This window comes from Ambystoma mexicanum, chromosome 4q, assembly GCF_040938575.1.
Source record: "Ambystoma mexicanum isolate Mex_15411 chromosome 4q, UKY_AmexF1_1, whole genome shotgun sequence".
NCBI classification, from domain to species: domain Eukaryota; kingdom Metazoa; phylum Chordata; class Amphibia; order Caudata; family Ambystomatidae; genus Ambystoma; species Ambystoma mexicanum.
The window spans coordinates 761,933,499-761,954,648 of NC_090928.1; the positions used below are offsets into that span (position 1 = coordinate 761,933,499).

Consider the following 21,150-nt stretch of genomic DNA (forward strand, 5'->3'; position numbering starts at 1 on the left):
GCCTCCACCTGTGCTGATTGGGTGCACCTGTTCCTCTTCCAAACACTGATCAGGGTTGTTAACACATTCCCCGCGATGCCGGTATTAATGCCATGGCGGTAAGGTACTTTGCGCCCTTGTGGAGGTCGTTATTTCCGTGTTCGCTTTGCTTGGAATCGGAGATGGTTTACGCCTTCCCGTTATTTCCGCGATGGTGTGTCGGGCGCGCGACACTGGTCCGCTATTTACGCCATCGTAGTTTACGATGGCGTAAATAACGGTGTGGCGGGTCAGAATGGCCCGTAACGGTAAAGGAAGCCGTTATTCCTTTACCGGCCTCGTTTTTCCCTTAACGCTGGACTCGGAATGACCCCCTATGACTTTCGATATTATGACTTTTGAGATTTTTTTTTTTCGGTCAAAAAAATTCGAGATTTTTATTTTCGAGATTTGTAAATTCGAGATTATGACTGTCCACCCTGAAGAATAGGAGATAGTACAATATGTACGCTGGCGCTGAGCATTTAAGTAAGTTTCCAGTTGTTATAAGACTAGAGTTATATCTGGTTGAATATGAGGTTATGACATTAATTGCTATGATTTTCCAATTTGCAAATAGGACATTTTCATGACTTATAAAGGCAAGGATTTGAATAAGGTATAGTTTATCGGTAATGTTTATCACCAATGGTGTATAGCAGAGGAAAGGTGTTGGGATTCTCACATGCAACACCCTATTGTCATTAGGTGGTGGAACTAGGTGCTGCACTGGTGATTTAACATTATTTGTATAAGCCTATCAATTAGTTTGATATTCTTACAGGTAACACTAAAATGTGAAATGATTGATAGGAGCATGATAGAACTGATTGCATAATAGATCAGTGTGAGTAATTGTAAAAGATTGAAATTGCCAAACAAGCATAGTGGATAAGAGGATTATTTTTGAGATACTGTAATGTCATTTTATATTATTTTATGTTATTTTCTATTTTTTCTTCCCATCGCTCTTTGTGATTAATTGGCGATTAGATGTTTGGCTTGTATAAAACACTACATGTTATGTTACTATTGTCATCTAAATGATTTTTTGGTTTTGTTTATGTGTTGCATTACATGTACAACAGCACTGAGGAAGACCTGGAATAGAAAAGGTCGAAACATGTGTTGGATGTACAAAAGAGGAATATGAAGAATTGATTGTTCAACAGATTATTGTTTTTCTGTATTAAATAAGTTTGTATACAACTAAGTAGTTTTGGTTATAGATTCGAAATAGAAAAAAGATCAGTTATAACGTACTGGGCGAGATCAGGTGCATGAGTAACTTTCAAACTATCAAACATTCATGTAAATATGTCCTATGAAAAGTGCTTTAGATTAAAGCGCAATATATAAAGCAAAACAAAAAACAAACAAGATATTATTATGACTAGAGACCGGGCAGTGGGAAACTCCCCACAGGGTATGTAAGGTAATCTAGGATGCTGGTATTGCCAATTAAGCTGTAAGTGCAAAGACTAGTACAAACTGTGGATACGCTGCTGAACTGAATTGTGCGGAACAAGAGTTGTCTAACTGGGGGCTGTGGGGGTTGCAGCAGGAGTTGGGATGGGAAGGGGAAAGTGGAAGGGAAGAGGGGCGGAAATGAGTAAGGGGAGGGGAATGTGGGACACAGTTCATGATTTGTTTCTTTGGTTTACAGCACAAAATGTTTATTGAGTTATAAATGGTAAGCATAATTCTGTTGCTGTATATGGAAGTGAAATGTTGAACCGTAAATGCCAATAAAATATTTCATACCAAAAAAAGAAAGCAGTGTTGGCAACAATTAGGGACATCATGGCAATACAGCTCACGCTAGATCTGATGGTCCTAGTGCTAGGAAACTCAAACCCAACAGCTTCCACAAGATGGGTGGAAGTGCAGCTTCTCTGACCACACAACTCCTAAATGCAGCTAGATTGGTTATAGCACAGTCCTAGAAGAGGCCAGATGGTCCACAGCTGACGGTGTGGTGGAGGAAAATATGGGAAATTTTGGCAATGGAAAAGGTGACAGCCTGCCAGAACGAGACCCAGTCAAAGAATAACACGGTCTGGGAGCCGTTCACTACCTTTTGACATAACACACTATCTGATACCTATAAAGCTCTCCTACTTAAACAATTTCAAGGAAACCTCACAAGAGGGGAGAGTGTAGGGGGGCGGAAACTCTAAAGAACATATTATCTGCAATGTTTTTGTTGGAACTGTGGATGTTAAGTGACCCTGAAGCTTGAAAATTGACAGAATTCAATTTAATTATGCACGACTGATGAAGGACATAGTACCTTTTATTTGACATGAAATGTATGGATTAATTGTTGGAAAATGTTGCAAAATTGAATGAAGAAAGTTGTGAAAGAAAATATACAGTTTAGATGTATGAATGCACAAATAATATTTGTAATTGTTGATTCCAGCATTATTTGAACTAAGGCTAGCAAATGTTAAGACGTCTTCCCCAAGAATTCAAGTTGAAGATTTCAAAGATGCAAGGCCACCCAAATGTAAGTAAAATGGATATGAACCACTATTGCTGAATCATATAAATAATTATACTTATTTTGGTAATTTGTGCTAAAAAAACAGCCTTTTTGAAGGTTAGTAATGGTGTGACCATTTTACAAAGTCATTAAGGTCGGCTTTTCCTACAGTATATGGGTTTTGTCTTTTGATTGATGAGACTGTGTGGGCCTCATTACGACCTTGGCGGAGGTCCATGGCGCTATTGGCACCATGGACCATGGCGCTAAGTTGCCAACTCCGCCATGGGGGTTGGCGGACTTACCGCCCCATTCCGACCTTGGCGGGGCGGTAAGTCCCCAATCCCCATTTACCCTTCCCCATTCCCATTTTTGCCCCATAGGGCATAATGGGAGTGGGGAAGGCGTTAATTTCGCCACCGTAAATTACGGTGGCGTAATTAACATCAAGGTCCCTTAGCGCCATGGATTTTTACACCTGTTAAAAGCAGGTGTTAGATCCGCCATGGCGCTAAGGGATCTCGTACTCAGGCGGTAAGGGTCGGCGATGTTTACGCTGGCGTAAACCCCTTACCGCCTGGGGCGTAATGAGGGCCTGTGTGTGTGTGTGTTCGTCTCTTCGTCTTCATGTTGCATTGTTTGGAAGGATCATCAAAGGATTATAATATGACCCAATGATATTGATGACAGATTCATCTATATTTAGACGGCAAACTGAAGCTAATGTTTGCTTTGGGGCACAGTGATCTTAATGTTAGAATTTTAGGTCCATATATTCAACAGAAATAAAGCAAACTACAAGTCGCAGAACAACAACTGATGGCTGAATATTCAGATGACAGGCGGACAGTTTTCAGCAATGCTAAATCCTCTGTCTACATATTTGTAATGCTTTTCATTAAAACATGGCATCTGCGCGCAGTGCATTTTGTCTGCTCTCAGAGCCATAATCAATATTTTCTTCAGGCCTCTGTGAAATATGTACATTTTCTTCAGGCCTCAGTGAAAGCTGCATTTGGTGTGAACTCGTAACGTGGTTTGTATTATTCCACTGGCAAACTTGTTTTCTTGCTTCTGCATTGCTTCAAGGACTGTTTTGAAGAAGGTGCCAGCTGGTACTTGATAACGTTGTGAGGGAATCCTGCAGAGATGAAGACAAATTATGTAGCTGTTTTCGTGCTTTCATAAGAAAGGGAAGTGTTTTGCCTCTTGGGGTTGCCACCGGTCACTCTGGCCGGGGGCACATGGGAACTGTCAATAGGTAGAGACATTGAAAGCCAGAACGTTCTGGAAAATGCCATAACGCATTTGTGCCCGTTGGTGGGAGAATCTCTCTGCCTGTGCCTGTTATGCTGCTTTTGCATTCCTGGCTAAATGAGGATTTCTTTCGCAGTTGCTTCAACAGTGAAGTATTTTTAAACTTTTAACATTCCTTATATGTGTAGTAATTAAACATTAATTTATTATTTTTACTGCATGTATTCATTCATCTATGCTTTTTGTGAAGAAAAGGCCGTAAAGAGCCATTTTACAGTTTTAGCTGAGTGTTTGTAGACATACATATGGCGCTGTGAACAGGGTTGCCTTGTGATGAGGAATTCCAGGCATCCAGGAATCTGTGCTTAAACACTGAAGACCAATTTATATGTTAAAAGTGAGGTTTTTTTCACTTTCTTTGCAGTGGGAGCAAGTCTGTTTTGATAAGCGTTTTGTGTGTGCACTTTGTGTGACTGCATTTAGCTTGCTGTGAATACGTTTCTGTGAATAGATAATTATAAATCATTGCAAATATGAATACCTTGTTTAAGAAAAAAGATAAGGGGTCTTCCGCTGGCGGAGATTGCCTTAGTGTTATGATTCTAGGCTGGGCCATGAGCCCATAAGATAAATTAGCACAAGCCCGGGCGTGCAGGGCTGGGCTGAGCGAGCCATGAGTGAGCCGTGGTAAGAAAGTCCAGGTGAGGCAGGACCTGAGGAGGTTGTGTCTTGTTTACATCCGGTTTCAGTGGAGAAGGGAAAGGAATTTGCTGCGCTAGGAAGACGAGTTGGATTTTATTGCATGCATATAGAAAAATGCACCAGAGGAATGTTAAATTAAGCAAAGATATTTTGCGTTTGGAGAAAGAGTTAGCTGCTTAGAAACACATTTCACTGATGCAAAAATTATAATTGAAAATCTGGCATGAGAAACCAAATAAATACCAAGAAGTTGCTGAATGGGCAGCTGTCAGGGTTCCTCGATATAAATACGGAAAAGGTGAGGTCACATAATCAAGAGGAAAGTTGCTGCTATAATTGCCACTGCAGGGGCCGATTGGGACTCAGATAAATGAGATGGTGATATTTGGAATTCCACTGACTTGGGGTGTAACCCAGAGGTGGAAGCAGAATCTGAATTGAAACCTGACAAAAAGACAGTCACTGCCAAACCAGTAACAAGGCATAGGGCTGGCCCTCATCCCCATAACCCGGGAGGAGGGGTTGTGGATTTGACTACACTAGAAGATTTCACTCAACAAGAGATTGGTGAGATTATTGCTCGGTTGAGGCAGAAGTCGGGGGAGCCCTTACTCACATGGATGGTGCGAATGCGCAATGGGATTTTTGGGGGCCAGTTGGTATTCTCTACAAATTCCCAGTGCTTCCTATCTTTATTCAATGACACCAATATACAAGAAGTTGGAGCTTGTAGGAACTGTGGATTTCTGCGCTAGGTAGTGAGTCTGTGTTGGTGCTTGATGTTTGTTGTACTGGTTGTTTCCTGCTGCCTGTGTGCGGGTTTCCAAAAGGACAGAGCTCCTGCAGTCTAAGATCTGAGTATATGTTAATTGCTGGGATTGCAACCCTTTTGTACCTTGGTGTTGGATCGGGTAACAACTGGTTGTCAAATGACAGTTCTTTAGTATCTTCTTCAATAAAGTTGGACACCTTTTATGCTTTGAGCAGATGTTGATTTTTATTGTGACAGTTGTTCACAAACGTTCATTCAGTTGACAATGATTGTCACTGATGTGACATATATGCTAGTGCGTGCTTTGTTCAAATTGCAAGACATGACGCTACATACTAAGGATTTGTTAGTACCTGGCAAAGGTGAGGACAGACCGAGAGAGTGGGGTGCAGTGAGAGAAGAACATCGGGCAGGAGTCAAGATAGCAAAGACTCCCGAGTGTCAAGAAAGGACATGTTTTTGGCATTGTTGAAAGGTGGTGTGCATGGGAGGAGATTGATGGTATTGACACCAGGGAGATGTATGAGTTATACAAAAAGAGGGGGCGTTATAAACAATTTAAGAGACAGGTTGTGACTAAGCAGAAAAGGGACACTTCACCTTCAGCTCCTCCTGAGGAGGAGCTGGGAGAAGGGTCTATGGGTACCCCTTCCCAATACCAGCCACATATGATGATTTGAGAAAAGTGGTGAGTGCAATGTTAGAGTCTGAGATACACAGTTGCTATGTTATTGAATACCTCCCATTCACTGCCCCTAGCCATGCTAACCCCTATGGCTAATCCCACCCATTCCTGCCCATCCCGGAACTCTCTCAGCTCTTCCATGGAGGCAGCCGTCTTGGATCACTGTCTCTAAGGAAACTCTCAGGAAATAAGGAGAAACTAGTGGCTTTCTTTGAATGGGAAATATACCATGCATCTTCTAAATAAAATGCTTTTCAATGGAGTTGACATTTGAGGAGGGATACACAGTTGTTAGGTTATTGAATCCCTCCCATTCCCTGCCCCTAGCCATGCTAATCCCCATGGCTAATCCTACCCATCCCTGCGCATCTCAGAACTCTTTGAGCTATTTGAACTCTTCCATGGAGGCAGCCATCTTGGATGACTGTCTCTATGGAAGCTCACTGGAAACAATCCGAAACTAGCGGCCATCTTTGAATAGGAAAGATACCATGCATCTTCCAAATAAAATGATACATTGAATTGTGCGAGTATAGTAGTTAAAGTGGGAGACTGCTATGGGGCGCGTACCTGAATGGAGGCGTGAGGCCGCTGCTCTGCCAGCTCCTATTGGGCCTACAGATTTTCCGTCTCCCCTCAACAGAGGACAGGCTGCTAGGTGCCCCTGGCCGCCCCAGTGACACTGCGGGCGACAGAGGTGGGGATCCCCCCACACAAGCGAAAGACCGACCACAGAAGGACAGCCCTGCTGCAATAGAGGAGGACCAGCAAACCGAACCTGGCCTCCGATCCCAGTGGCGGGAAGGACAAGAGCGTACCCGCCGGCTCTGGGCGGAAGAAGGAGAAGAAATCCACAGCGTCCCTGTGACCTGCGCATCGCCCGAGGAGCGGCTCCCGTCCCACAACTACCCTTGTACATCTGGGCGCGGGAACGCAGGAGAGCACACAATGGGCCCGGAGATTCCTGGGCACCACGGACCCCCGGTACGGACACTCGACAAGGAACAACACCGGCACCAACTGGACTGCAGACCTGGCAAGCCAAGGCCAGCAATCGGAAAGGGGACGCCGAACCGGACCGCAATCCAGGTCAGAGGAGATACTGAGATTCGGCCAGGAACGGACAGAAGGACCCCCCTCCTCCTAACGTACAGACCCCCAGAGGTTGAGTGTGCACCAGGAGGGACTCCTGAGCAGTGCCGCATGAGGAGGTGAGGATTCGGGCAGAGGAGGAGTGCGGTGGGACCCCCCACATGAGAACCCAGCGGCGGGCGAGTTTTGCCCCTGCCCTCGCCACCATAGATAGAGGCGCACTGGGGAGACAGGAGAGTGTCCGTACACCCCACAGAAAGAGCACCAGAGCCCATAAAGGAGAAATTGGAACACTCTCCCAGGAAACAGGGCCCGGACATAGAACGGGTCAAGCACATACCGCAGGGGGAGCGCGGGATGGAGGCCCGCGTCAGACATCATCCTGAGACACACCACACAAGCTAACCAACGCCCAAAGGCCAGCAGAGTTCGGGAGCAGAGACCCGACCTGTAGCTGACAATGAAGGCCCACGCATCATGGACATAGCACAGGGCCCTGTACCACGGAGCTAGGCCAGAGCTCAAACACCCAGCACACCCCCCCCTGGAGGTATGCACGCACAGGGCCCCAAAGGGAAGGATTACATGAATACATAGTGGCCAGGCAGTGGCCGGGGGGGAAGAAAGCCACAGTGGGCTTCCCAGACTCCAGACAAGGGCTCACCCGCCTCCGCGAAGGAGACCCTGCAGATACCTGAGGGCAGGGCCCGAGCTAAGCCCATCCGGACAATCGCAAGGGGAGGGGGCCCAGGCATGCACTGCACAACAAGGAGCAGAACCGGGTGGGAAAGAGGGGTGGATGGCAGAAGGGGCTCTTGTCCCCCCTAGAGCCAGACCTAATCAGTAGACTTAAGGGTGACCAGGGCACGTGGTGACATAAGCAAGTACTTACTGCAGAGCATGGGCCCCCCACACAGAGGCCTTCAACAGTCACCCCCGCGCATGCCACAGGAGGGGTCACACGCCAGCACCGAAGACACAGGTGAGGAGGCGCTCCCCCCAGTGTCAGCACTCCGACTAGAGCGCACCACAGCACAACACAGAAGGGTAGGAGCCCATGTGCAAAAGCCCCTCATATATCTGACAGCAAGGAGATGGGGACCCCTTGCTTCCTGTATGCACCCTAGATGCAGAGGGAGATAGACGCCAGAGGCCCAGTCGGGACTTCCAACATTTGTCGTGTCACAATGTATAGGAAACCTGGTGCCCCTCTCCTGGTGACATCGGAACCCGTGAGACGGAGGACCACTTCCCAACAGTGCACCCGAACATCACCCCGGAGGAACCGCAAGGCCAGACAACCAAGGAAAAGGGGGCCCTCACCGGAATGTTGTCACTGCAGCGCTTCCGCAGGCCCCCGATTGAGTTCCAAGGGACTCCCTACGAGATGGCGTCAGGAGAAGCTTCATCCGCCCCCACCCCAGCCCTGACCAGAGACGATCTGAAAGACATATTCCAGGAGATCAGGGCTATAAGAACGGATATACAAGCTTCCAGTAGGGATCTTAAGGACAAGGTCGACAAAATGGAGGAGAAAATGGAGGGCCTAGAGAACAACCAACTCCAAATGGATGTACTGGATATGACGTATGAAGCATGTCTAACAGATCTGGAACTTAGGGAAGAGGACTTAGAGAAGAGGAGATGCTGTTGAAGCTGGATGATCTGGAAAACAGAGAGAGATGCAACAATCTAAGGATCCTTGGAGTTAGCGAACAAAAAGGAAAATCGTCAGCAAAAGTCGGACAGAAAGTACAAGGCCTGATAAATCAATTATTCGCAAAGAGGTGCAACTGGAGAGGGCACACAGAGGCGGAAGAGGAGGCGGCAGGCGACCGAGGTCCATAGTAGTGCACTTCCTCAGGTACAGAGAGAAAATGGAGGTTCTCAAGAAAGCGAAGCACCTGGGGAGCTTCCTCTACGAAGGGGACACCATCAAAGTATTCCAAGACCTTCCGTCCTGACATTGGCCCGCTGCTGAGAGTGTCACCCACTCATGCAATGGCTCTCTGACAAGGACATTCGATATCGCTGGTCTCACCCTTTCGCGTTGACATTTGAACGTGGTGAAGTGGACAACAGAGTGACTGGTGGAAAAGAGGCCCTCCAAGTATTACAGGTCATCAAAAGCGAGGAGGAGAACGGTTCCATGATGGAGACGGAGTTACCACCCCGAGACCAGCAGTGAGTGCCCCTTGGCCCACAGGCTACAAAAAAGAAGACACAAGGAAGTAGAAAGTTCAAGAAGCTGAACACCCCTCCCCCAAATGGCAACCAGTGAGCCTTTGACCATCGAAGGAGGGGGAATCAAAAGTGCTTCACTCCTATGGGGGGGGGGGTGAGGTGTTATGGGAACCAAGGGGGGAGCAGGGATCTCAACCGTAGCGGCACACCTTAGGATGGGTGTTTCCAAAAATGTAGAGTTCATGGGGGCAGGGGGTTGATGCAGGACTGGATGCATCGACAGGCAAATGTGTAGTACTTAATGAGGGCATGGTGTCGTGTAACATCAAGGGGTTATGGGGAGACACTCAGGCTTCACATGGCGCTCCCCAGCATGGTAGGCCGGGTGGAGGTCCTTAAGATGGGTTCTCTGAACGTGAAGGGACTCAACTCCCCCACGAAACACTCCCTATTAGGGAGGGAACTGAAAAATGGCAACTTTGATGCCCTCCTAGTGCAGGAGACCGGAACAGTACGAGGGGAGGAAAGACGCATACCGGGGGCCTGCATAGTGCAGGTATTCTGGGCCTCTGTCCAGTGAAAAAAGGGGGAGTGGGGATTATACTGAACCGGAGGATCAGGCTCTCAGAACCAGTGACCTTGGGTCGAACAGATGGGAGGGTGCTTGTAGTCTCTGGGTTCGTAGATAACACAAAAATAACCCTGGTATCGGTTTACTGCCCGAATACAGGCCAAATGCAGTTCCTGAGAGAAGCAATGAGTGAGATTACTGACAGAGCAGAGGGCCTTCACATTATAGGGGGGAATTTCAATATGTGGGCGGACAGAGCAATGTACCACAGTGGCGGGTGCATCCCAGTAGGCAGTAGAGGGGGGACTGCAAGTAGAGGCTTCATAGATTACATGTGGAACAATGGGCTCATAGATGTTTGGAGAGACTCCAACCCAACAAAGAAGGGCTATACCTTTTACTCCCCGGTCCACGGCTCTAGAACGCAAATTGATCACTTTTCCTAGAACGACACCTCAGTTGGGTGAATTCTTGTGCACACTTCCCGATTAGCTGGTCCGACCATGATTTGGTAGAATTTAGGGTGACCCTGTCAGGCTTGAATCCCAAAGAATTGCTTCGGCAATGTAATGACCTTCTTCTTAAGGACTCAATTTTTGTGGATGAGATGAGGGAGGCCATAGCGGACATCTTCCGAATTAACGATAGATGGGAGGTCGAAAGGGGAATGGTCTGGGATGCGGCAAAGGCAACCTGGAGGGGCCTTCTTATTAGGGAAGGGGCGGAAAAGAAGAGGGTTAGGTGTCTTCTGGCTGGAAACCTTAGAAAGGAAATCCACTTCCTAGAAAGGGCAGAGGGCAAGGAAATGGGGCAAAGGGTGGAAGACCTCAGAGTGGCTAGGAGCAAGCGCCAGGAACTAAAGGACATAGAGATGGGGTGGGTACTGGCCAGCCTACAGTACCTGTAACAGAAATATTACGGAAAGGAGGATAAGGGGGATAAGGGAGATGGGTGGCTGAGATTCATGGAGACGGCGGGCAGAGGCTTACGGAACCAAGTGCGGTGGTAGGGGACTTTGCAGCGTCCTATGAAAAACTATACAACAAAGAGGAAATCTTGGAGGAGGATAAACTGGGAGAGTTCCTGGCAGGGGTCACACTCCCAAAACTTGGGGAGGGGGAAAGTCTGGACCTGGATAGGCCAATTACATACAAAGAGGTCATTTTTTAAAAAAAAACGTTATTTTTTGGTTTTCAAAAGTAACAATAACAGATAGATAAACAAATTGCGCCATAGGAACCCAGGCCCCCACCCGCCCTCAGACAAATTATAAAGGGTATCAAGTATTCAAAGAGTGCCTTGTCTTCTACCTCGCGGTCATGGATAGTTGGTTATGAAGTCGGTGTAGATTGGATTGCGTAGATGGGTCTTATGAGGGGCCATTGGCAGATGAAGACATTAAATAGGAGATATAGGGGCTTCAAATATTTGGGGGTCGAGCATGAAGGGGCTGCATTTTGATAAAGTCTGTTTCGGTGTCCTGACAAAAGGTTATGTATTTAAGCCACTTTTGTAGGGAGGGTGCGTTGCCTCGTCCCCATGACATAGCGATCCTCCTGCATGCCAGTATCAGCAGCAGTCCTGTCAAATTCTGTGCTGTGGTCGGCAGATGTTTGGTTAGGCCTAATAGCACTACTATGGGGTCGGGTTCCAGAGGCATCCCTGTTATTGCAGACTTCTTTTCCAGAACCAGGTTCCAGAATCGGCTTATGGACTGGCATGTCCAGGCAAGATGGAGGAAGTCCGCTATTAGGGCGTTGGCGTTGTGAGTGGAGATTTGCTGGGGTGTGGTAGATCTGGTGCAAAGTGTTGAAGTGGATTTGTTTATATCAGGTGTTTAGCGACACCTTCTGACTTTGGTTTAGGATGTAGACTCAGTCTTCGTCCGGGATCGTGGTCTTCAGAGACCTCTCCCACCTTGTTCTCAGAGCTGAGGGGACAGGGGCTGTGTCTATTTGGAGAGTTTTATAGATGATGGAGACCAACCTGCCTGTGCCTTGTGATTGGATCACCCCATGGAGTAGTTGCCATGTGGAGGGTTGTCGCGGGACCATGGGGAAGAGTGCTTGGAGAGCATGATGGAGGCGGAGGTATGTGAATGTGTCCGGGGCAGTGTCGCCTCCTCTGTCTCGGGCTAGCTGGGGAGTTAGAAACACTCCTTCTCTAACGAGGTCACTAAGTGCGTTGATCTGCAGTTTGTCTGCCCATTTTAGGTACACTCTCTCGGCGGTCAGAGGGATGCCAGCGATGAATCTTAAAGGGTAGGAGAGGGAAGAATCGTACTTGGACGTTACATTTTCCTGCAATTTTCTTCCAGATTGCATGGGTGAAGAGAACTACGTTTAAAGTTGCTTGCGGAACGTGCATGTTGCTTATTATGAACGCCCTGAGTAAATTGGGGGTGGCAAGGGTGCTTTCAATTTGGACATGGGGCCTAATGAAGTGTATGGTGTACCAAAAGCCAAGAAACTGGGCTTGTGCGGCCCAGTAGTATCTCTCTAAATCAGGGAGTGCCAGACCTTTAGCTACTTGTTGAATAAGAGTTGTGTATGCTACCCTCGCGGGTTTGCCTGCCCATAATAGTTTGAGGATCAGACTCGTAGGCGTTGGAAAAAGCTTTGAGGTAATAGCAATGGGATATTTGCAAATAGGTAGAGCAATTTCGACAGGATTACCATTTTAACTAGGGATACGTGTCCCCACAGTCTGAGAGGGAGGAATTCCCATCTATTGATTTAGTCTCTTAGAGCCTCCATCACCTTTTCGTAGTTGTCTCGGAAGAGGTCTTGGTGGGTTCTGGATATGAGGATTCCTAAATATCTGACCTTCGAGTGCTCCCACCTGAACTTGTGGTCGTCAGTGAATTCCCTGCTTGCAGGGGGTTAGAGGGAATACAATTGATTTAGAATGATTGATTTTCAGGCCCGAGAGGGTGCCAAATTTGATTACTTCTCGCTTAATTGGATTCAGGTTCTCTATCGGGTTGTGGATGAAGAGGGCAACATTGTCTGCATACAGAGAGATTATTAATTTATGAGGACCAAGGGAGAGGCCTCTATTTAGTTGTGGGGGCTGGAGGCCTGAGGCCAGGGGTTCCATTACTAAGGCAAACAGTTGTGTGGATAGGGGGCATCCTTGCCTGGTCCCCCTCTGAAGTATTATGCTCAGCGATTTAGTTTTCCGTAGGATAATGTTGGACCGGGGGTGCTGATATAGAAGAGACACTAGTTCAAGGAAGTGGTTACCCAGACCATACGATTGAGTACCACGAAAAGAAAGGACCATTCGACTGAGTCGAAGGCCTTCTTTGCGTCGAGCAGAACTGCCACGGCTTGGTGTGAGGGGTCGAGTGCTTCCATGACTCCAAACATTCGCCTAATGCCAAATGTAGTGTTGCGACCCGGTATAAACCCTGCCTGGTCGCTGAGCACCAGCCCGGGCATCAATGGGAGTAATCTAGTGGTGAGAATCTTTGCCAGGATCTTGTTGTCGAGGTTGATTAATGAGATTGGTCTGTATGAGGCGCATTCTTCCAGGGGTTTTACCACTTTATGTAAAAGGATTACATTCGCCTCGCAGAGATTCAGTGGTAACGCTCCGGCCTCAAGTGCTTCCTCGTAGACCTGTTGCAGGAGAGGGGTGAGGGTGGGGGCGAATGCCTTGTAAAATTCTCCAATCAACCCGTCTGGGCCAGGGGCTTTGGTGTTGGGCAGGTCTTTTATTGCTTGTAGGATTTCTTCTAGCCTGATGGGTTCATTCAAGGGTCCTCTCAGTTCGTGGTTTACCCAGTAGAGTTCAGTGTCTTCCAGATACTCGAGAAGGGTTTCAGGGCTGGAGGTGTGCTTGGAACCATAAAAGTCTTGCTAGAAGCCGCGGAAGGCTTCAGCAATTTCTTCCTCCGTGTGCACTAGGGTGCCCTTGGAATTGCAAATTTGTTCTACCAGAGTGGGTTTCCAGGCAGGCTCTATTAGTCTTCCGAGGAGGGCACCTGGCTTCTGTCCCACCTCAATATTGACGGATGTGGGAGCCTCGTGCTAGGAATTTGGATTCTCGTTCCGCAGTAGTTCTAAACATTTCTAGCTCTTCCTTGAGGGATGCGCTGGAGCGTGGGTCGTTTGAGTTGGTATTCAGATGTTCGAGCTCCTTTAGTCAGATCTCAAAGCCTGCAAGCTCTCTTCTTATTAATTTTAGCATCCCATTTTCTTTGGCGATGCAGACCCCTCTGACGCAAGACTTTCGTGATTCCCAAAGGGTTCCTGCTGATGGGACTGAGCCTAGGTTGGTTCCTAGGAAGGATGCGATTTCGGCACAGAGTTCATCAGCAAACACTTGGTCTTGTAGGGCTCCTGGTTTGAATCTCCAGTGGGGTCTGCCCTTCCTGTTATCTGCCGGTGTGCATTCGAGAGTGACTGCTGAATGATCGGAAAGTGTTCTCGGTAGATTTGGCGGTGGCCCCAATGGACGCGAGAATGGCAGATAGTCAAGTCGCAAACTCATGTTGTGAACCCAGGCATGAAAGGTGTAATCTCGTGTTTCCCAGTGGTTGGATCTCCAAATGTCCACCAGGTCGTATGCCTTACAGATTTAGAGGTCTTAGAGGGTTGCCTTGGTGGGAGGGGCAGACGGTGCATGTGATTTGTCTCATTGGAGGTCTAGAGGAGTGTTTAGGTCTCCCCCCAGATGATTGTGGCTGATCCTGCTCTCCCCAGGTGCGTCATCACCCAGTCGAAGTTGTTTGCTCCATCTGTATTAGGGCCATAGGAATTTACTAGGATGACTTCTGTTCCCTCGAGGACTCCTCGGACTAGGAGTGCCCTGCCTTCATTGCCCTTTTCGCACGACAGCACCTTGAACTTTGATTTTTTGCCGATGAGGATGGCTACGCCTCTGGCATAGGAGGAGTACGAAGAGAAGTACCTGTGGGAGCCCTATTCCCGGGCCCAACGGCTCTCGGTACTTGGAAGGAGGTGTGTCTCTTGGATCAGGGCCATGTTGATTCTATGTCTGCAGAGATATTGGGATATTTTTAGTGTCTTGCTCGGTTGATTGCCCCCTCTAATATTCCAGGTGTCTAGCTTGAATGCAACGTTTGGAAGATATATTTGTCTCAAATTTGCTCGTCGACATTAGCGACTTTAGTAGACCTTGTTGTGTCTGTCTGGTGTCTGCGAGTTGACAATTTTTGAATGGGCTGTCGTAGGTTGAAGACTTGTACATCTGTGGGGCCGATTGGTTGGGGGGTGGGTTCAAAGCCAGCACATTTCCCAAACTGAGTGTAACTTCCCTCCCTTGCACAGGCAACCCCCAACTTGCCTGTGGTTGTGGCCCTCCCCTTAAACGGTATAACAAACAGTGCTAAGCTCGGGGCACTAACGTCCGTCCAAGGTCAGCAGCTCCCAATTGTATTCATATTGTTACAGAGTTCCAGTGTGAGTTATTGCACTGTGTCTGGTTTGTGGTGGATGCCCCAGATATGGTATCATGGCGGATTTCTTATGGCACAATCTCTTCTGGGTGGCCTTGGGTTATTATCGGGGGGTCTGCAACCAATTCTGTCGATGAAGGTGTCTGCATCTTCGTGTGAGTTGAAGAACTGGGTCTTCCCCTTATGTTGGATGCAGAGTTTTGCTGGGAACAGCATGGAGTAGAGAATTTGGTTATCTTGCAGTCAGCGTTTTACTCTGGAGAAGGATCTTCTTAAGGTCTGGACCACTGGGGAGAAGTCAGGGTAGAATTGGATGTTGTCGTTGTCGAATTGGAGGTCGCCTTTATCTCTGGCTAAGCGTAGGATCGTGTCACGATCCTTGAAATTGAGAAGCTTGGCGATGATTGGACGTGGGGCAGCGCCTGGAATGGGACGTCGGTTTGGTACTCTGTGTGCCCTCTCGACCACAAATCGTTGAGATAGTGCTGAAGCTCCAAATAGTTCTTTGCAGATGTTTTCGACAAACTCTTCCATTTTCATTGGGATATGTCGTTCTCGCACACCAACGAGCCTGATGTTATTATGGCGCGATCGTCCCTCGAGGTCTTCGTTTTTGGCAGTTACTGCTTTCACCTGGCTCTCTAGTGATGTCACTCTGGCTGATAGTGAAGCTGTGTTATCGTCTAGGTCGGCAACCCGTTTCTACACAGTATCAACTCTGTCTCTGTGCCTATCCAGGCGATGCTGTAGTTGGTCAAACTTCAACGATAGTGCGTCTAGTTTGTTGTCCAGGTTGCCTATTCCGGCTTTCAGTTCAAGGAGGATCTCTCGAATGTCTGGAGCTTGAGGTGGTCCATCTTCGTTCTCCATTGCCGTCGCTGGGGACTCCGGTTGGACGCCTGATTTGGGGGTTTTGACCACGGCACCTGGTTCGAAATTTAGCTTCCTTTGGGATTTATCGGATTTGCCCATATTGGGGACAAAATGGATTGTCACGCAGTACGGCCCAGGGGGAGTTTGGTGTCTGGGGGTGGGCTGAGGACTTCTCCAGGTATCGGCGGCTGGTTCGTTGGCGTAATTTGGATTGGCTTGTTGTGCTGACGACCGATTTTTTTATTTTATTTTATTTTATTTATATATTTGTATAGCGCTGCAGCCCGCAGGCATCGGAGCGCTTCACATAAAGACAGACTGGAGTATAGAAACGGGACAGGTCAAAATTCACATGTAACAGACATTTGGAACAGAGATGGGATAGCTGGCTGTCGGGAGTAGGGATCTTATTTAAAGAGAAGTGTCTTGAGTTGCTTCTTGAAGACTAGATGGTTAGTTTCCAATCTCAGCCCAGGAGGGAGTTTATTCCATATGAGGACTGCCTTGGTCGTGAATGCCCTACCTAATCCTTTAGCTTTTTTGGTAGGAATAACTTGCAGGAGGCCAGATTTATTGGACCTCAAGTTGCAGTGTGATTCGTACCACACGAATTGCTTTTTTAGGTAAGTCGGTGCTTTTCCATATAAGCATCGGTGTACTATGGTAATGGCTTTGAATGTGATACGATCCTCGATCGCCAGCCAATGTAAGTCCTTTCTGTCTTTTGTGATGTGATCTCTCTTGGGTGTGTTCGTGATTGTTCTGACTGCGTTATTTTGCACCACTTGGCATTGTTTTAAGCATTTACTGCTTGCGCCAAGGAGTAAGGAGTTTCCGTAATCCAACCGGGAGAGAATTGTGGCTCTTGCTATTGTCGCACTGTTTTGTGGGCTCAGCAAGGGTCTGATTTTTTTTCAATAGTTTCAGATAATAACAACAGTTCCTTTTGAGGTAGGCAGTGTGGGCTTCTGCTCCCAAGGATGCCTGAAGATAGACGCCTAGTGTCTTGACTTTTTCTACTATAACTATCTGTGTCTCTTTGATCTTAAATTCGGTGTATTGTGGACTAAGTTTTTTTCTAGCATAAGGAGAACCGAAGATCATAAGTTCCGTCTTGGAGGCATTTAAGCACATCCAATTGTTTTTCATCCAACTCTCGATGGTGTTATAGATTCTCGAGAGTTTTTCGCTGTCCTGTTCTATGTTACCAGTAAGTTCGAACACCAATTGGGTGTCATCGGCAAAGTTGGTAAAAAATATACCGAGATGGGACAGAAGTGAGCATAGGCATTGCATGTATAAATTAAATAGTAGAGGGGAGAAGCTTGCGCCCTGTGGAACTCCACAGTTAACTGGTTTAGATTTTGAAGAGTGTTTTCCCCTGACGATTTTAGATTGCCTATCCTGCAGAAATGATGACACCCAGTCTATGGCCTCATCAGAGCAGTTTCCTGATTGATCTAGGGCCTCTCGGAGCCACCGGTGATCCAGCAGATCGAAGGCTGCCGAGAGGTCCAATAGGATCAGTAAACCAGATTTACCTTGATCCAGGATTATTAGCATTTCTGTCTGCAGATCTAAAAGCGCTGATTCTGTGCTGTGGGCTGTCCTAAATCCCGATTGTTGTGGATGGAGTAAGTTGTTGTAATCCACAAATTCTTGGAGTTGTTCTGTAGCAATCCTGTCAAGTATTTTTAGTAAAAAGTTGCAGTTGGTAATTGGCCTTAGATTAGCGGGGTCCTGTTGGTTAAGTTCAGGTTTTTTAGGTAATGGTGTTACCGTGACCGTTTTGATAGCGGCTGGAACGTTACCATCTCTAAATGATGCATTTACCATTCTTGTCAGAAATGGTGCAAAAAGGGTAGCGTTATCAAGGATTAGTTTTGGGGGCAGTACATTTTCCGTGCATGAAGTGCATTTAATACTTGAGAGGGTTTTGTTCATACCTTCCAGTGATATGGGTTTAAAATAGAATTTTGGACTTTGTGAGTCAATCTTATCTGTCCCTGTGTTGTCTGGAATAGTGATATTGGTTATCTTACAATTGGAGATTGTTTCTCTCGCCTTGACAATTTTATTGTGAAACGCAGTTTAAACTGCTTCACAATCTTTTTGAGTGGGTTGAAAAGGGGGAGATAGTACTACAGGTTTTTCAATATTTTTAAGTATTTGAAAAAGTTTCCCAGTTGAATTAGATGCAGTAGTGATTTGTTCATTATAGTGATTTTTCTTTAAAATAGTTATTTTAGCCCTGTATGTTATGTCGGCGGTTTTCCAGTTTTTTTTGTTGTTTTCTGTGGGGTCTTTTAGCCATATTCTTTCTAGTTTCCGCTTTTCCTTTTTGAGGTTCAAAGCTTCAGAATTGAACCATTTCTGATGGTTAATATTAGGTCGGACTTGTTTGTTTTTAAGGGGAGCGTGTTTGTTAAATATGTCGTTCATGTGTTTGTTATATGCAGAGATGATGTCCTCACATGAATCTGTGTCCTTAGTATCGAGCATGATTTGCGTAGTGCCTTCCAACAGGATGCTTGGCGTGATTTTTTTTAGATTTCTATCTAGTACCATTTTTGGAGAATTGTCAGGTTTGGCTGCTTTTGGTTTGAGCACTAACTTAGATTCAATTTTATGATGGTCTGACCATATGCAGGGATATGTACCTAGCATTGTCATGTCTGTGTTATTAGTAACTATCCAGTCTAGCTGGTTACCTGTGACGGCTGTGGGATCTTTGTTTATTATGGTATAGGAGCAGTTCGATAGATCTTCCTCTAGGCTTATGGCATCTGGATCTTTGGGATTACCCCTCCATCGGTTTAAGTCTCCTAACAATATTGTCCCTGAATTGGATGTTTTCAGATTGTTCAATAGTTGGGTTAACTCATCATTGAAATCTGATGCAAGGGAAGGGGGTCTTAAATGACTATCAGGTTGATACAATCATTTGGAGTGTGTGTCAGTTTGAGGTGCAAGATCTCACAACCTGTACACTGTATGGGAGCAGGGAAGAGATTGAGGTCTTGTTTGGCAATTATGGCTACTCCACCGCCCTTTCCTGTCGCTCTATTATTAGTATAGATGGTGTAATTCCTGGGCACGGCAATGTCAACCGTGGGCCCCATTGGTCCCTGAAGCCAGGTGTCAGTGAGACACAGGACATCAATGTTATCTTCCAGGATATAATCATGAATATCCTGTGCATGTTTGTTTAGGGATCTAGTGTTCAAGAGTGCTATTTTGATGGCACGAGTTGCGGTTTCATTTGAGGTAAGTTCTTTCTTGTCGGAATTTTTATGTGGGACTTCAGAGTGGCTGATACAGGTCCTTGGCTGGGTATGGATAGATTCTAATCTAGTGTTTACATATGTTTGCACTAGGTTTTGGTTTTGTAATTTGGTAGATTTGACTAGTAAGTCGCATAGATCTGGGTAGCCCATACCTGCTTAACCGGATCAGATCTTTCCCTGGAGGAATTTGAGCAGAGTTTTGGGCTGTGTGCCATTGGACGCCGTGGACCGGCGTAGACCGGCTTCGTTGCAGAAGCGCCGGCGCTGAAGCGCCTGACGTTTCTTGAAATGGACGTGAAGGCACTCTGGGAACTGTAGTTCCTGACTGTGCAAGTTTGCGTACCTGCCGCTGAAAAGCACTACTGGTACAAAGGTAGATTCTGGGACTCAGAGTGATGTTTCTGACAAAACAACTGTTTAGTCAGTCTATTCCCATGCAGCAAAATGCAGTCTCCGTTTTTCAAAAGAAAATGCTAAAGTGCATTTAAGTTTCAAGGTTGCCTTAAATTAGTGCTTCCCGTTATGCAATCAAAGTAAAAGTACTTAACATAGAGTTGCTTAAGTCTTTAGGAGGCTGAGCTTCTAGTCCAGCATACAAATACAGACAGCAATACGGGACAGTAGAGTGACTAAGAGAGATTTAGTTACTTTAAGATGGTGCTTTGTGCGCTGCGCACTGCCTCCTCAAGCCTCCTGGGGCAGTCGGTAGGGGTCGGTAGGGGTCTCTGATATGCCTTTGGTGCGTGGCGCTGCTGCGGAGGCTGAGTAGCGGGCGTTTGGCTGGTGAGAGCTGAATTCTAGGTCTGGTCGTTGTGTTTTCCCATGCAAGGATTGATGGTGTTGGGGATTTTGTCGCCCGGGAGATGATTGTGTACCAGCGGTTCTTTTATCTGATGCTGACCTGAGAAAGTGGAATGAGTGTGCCAATTCTTGTTTTCTACAGAGGCTGTGCTTTAGATTTTATGGAATGTGCTTGCTTGCTTTATGATTGTAAATGTGCTTGCCCCTGCTGAGGTTCAATTTACAAAAGGCTCTGAAGTGTTGAGGGGAGGTTCTATGTTCACAAGATTCACAAGAGTTGGCTGGTCGCGTTTCGGTGCCCGGGGTGGCTGGCACCATGTTGTCCAGAGGGTGGGACTTGCATTGAGTTAAGGCTATGCTCCGGCTATCCGTTGTTGCAGTTCGAGTTGCTTACTTTATAGTATGTTGGGTTTGGGATTGGGTTCTGTAGGGGTTTAAGGACAGTTCGTATTTGTGGATTCCACTTTTCAGGTGTGCTGGTGTGACCTTATGGTGCCGTGTGCTTGTGAATTCAAGCTGGTTGGTCGATTTCGTTATTGAAGAAACTGCAACTCAGGCCTCAGATTCTGTCCGAGTAGATGCCTTGTCTGAGTGAGTGTTAGGTTGCAGGTGTAGCGGACTGGGGTGGGGGTAGGTCTGCTGCCGGATGCCTGACACGTGACTAACTTGCTCTGGGAGGTCGGAGTGCTGGCTATCGGTGGCCCGGGTTGTAAGGGTGTCAGAGGTATTGCAGCCAGAGGGCACTCGCCTCAGTGTCTATCCGTGCTGGTGTGTATGTCTTAGGAGGCCACTGGTTGCTGTAGGTTGTCCTTGGCCTTTGGGTGAGATTTTGCCACAAAGGAAAATGAGGCGGATTGAGCAGACTGTGTCACACGGACTGCGAGAGCGGCTCTGGAGCCGGGGTGATCCCGCCTGGAGTAGGTTCTGTGGGTGTAGGTGGAGCAGACTGTGTCACACGGACTGCGAGAGCGGCTCTGGAGCCGGGGTGATCCCGC

The 21,150-nt window shown here is 47.0% G+C and overlaps 1 protein-coding gene across 1 annotated transcript in view; it reads left to right on the forward strand.

The window, feature by feature from the left end:
- The window catches only part of LOC138467288 (uncharacterized), a 5,113,521-nt gene that overhangs the window by 2,898,439 nt on the left and 2,193,932 nt on the right, over positions 1-21,150 (forward strand). Inside the window, exon 15 of the mRNA XM_069607285.1 lies at positions 2,444-2,530. Coding sequence (XP_069463386.1) covers positions 2,444-2,530 — 87 coding nt within the window. The remainder of the gene's footprint in view (positions 1-2,443; positions 2,531-21,150) is intronic.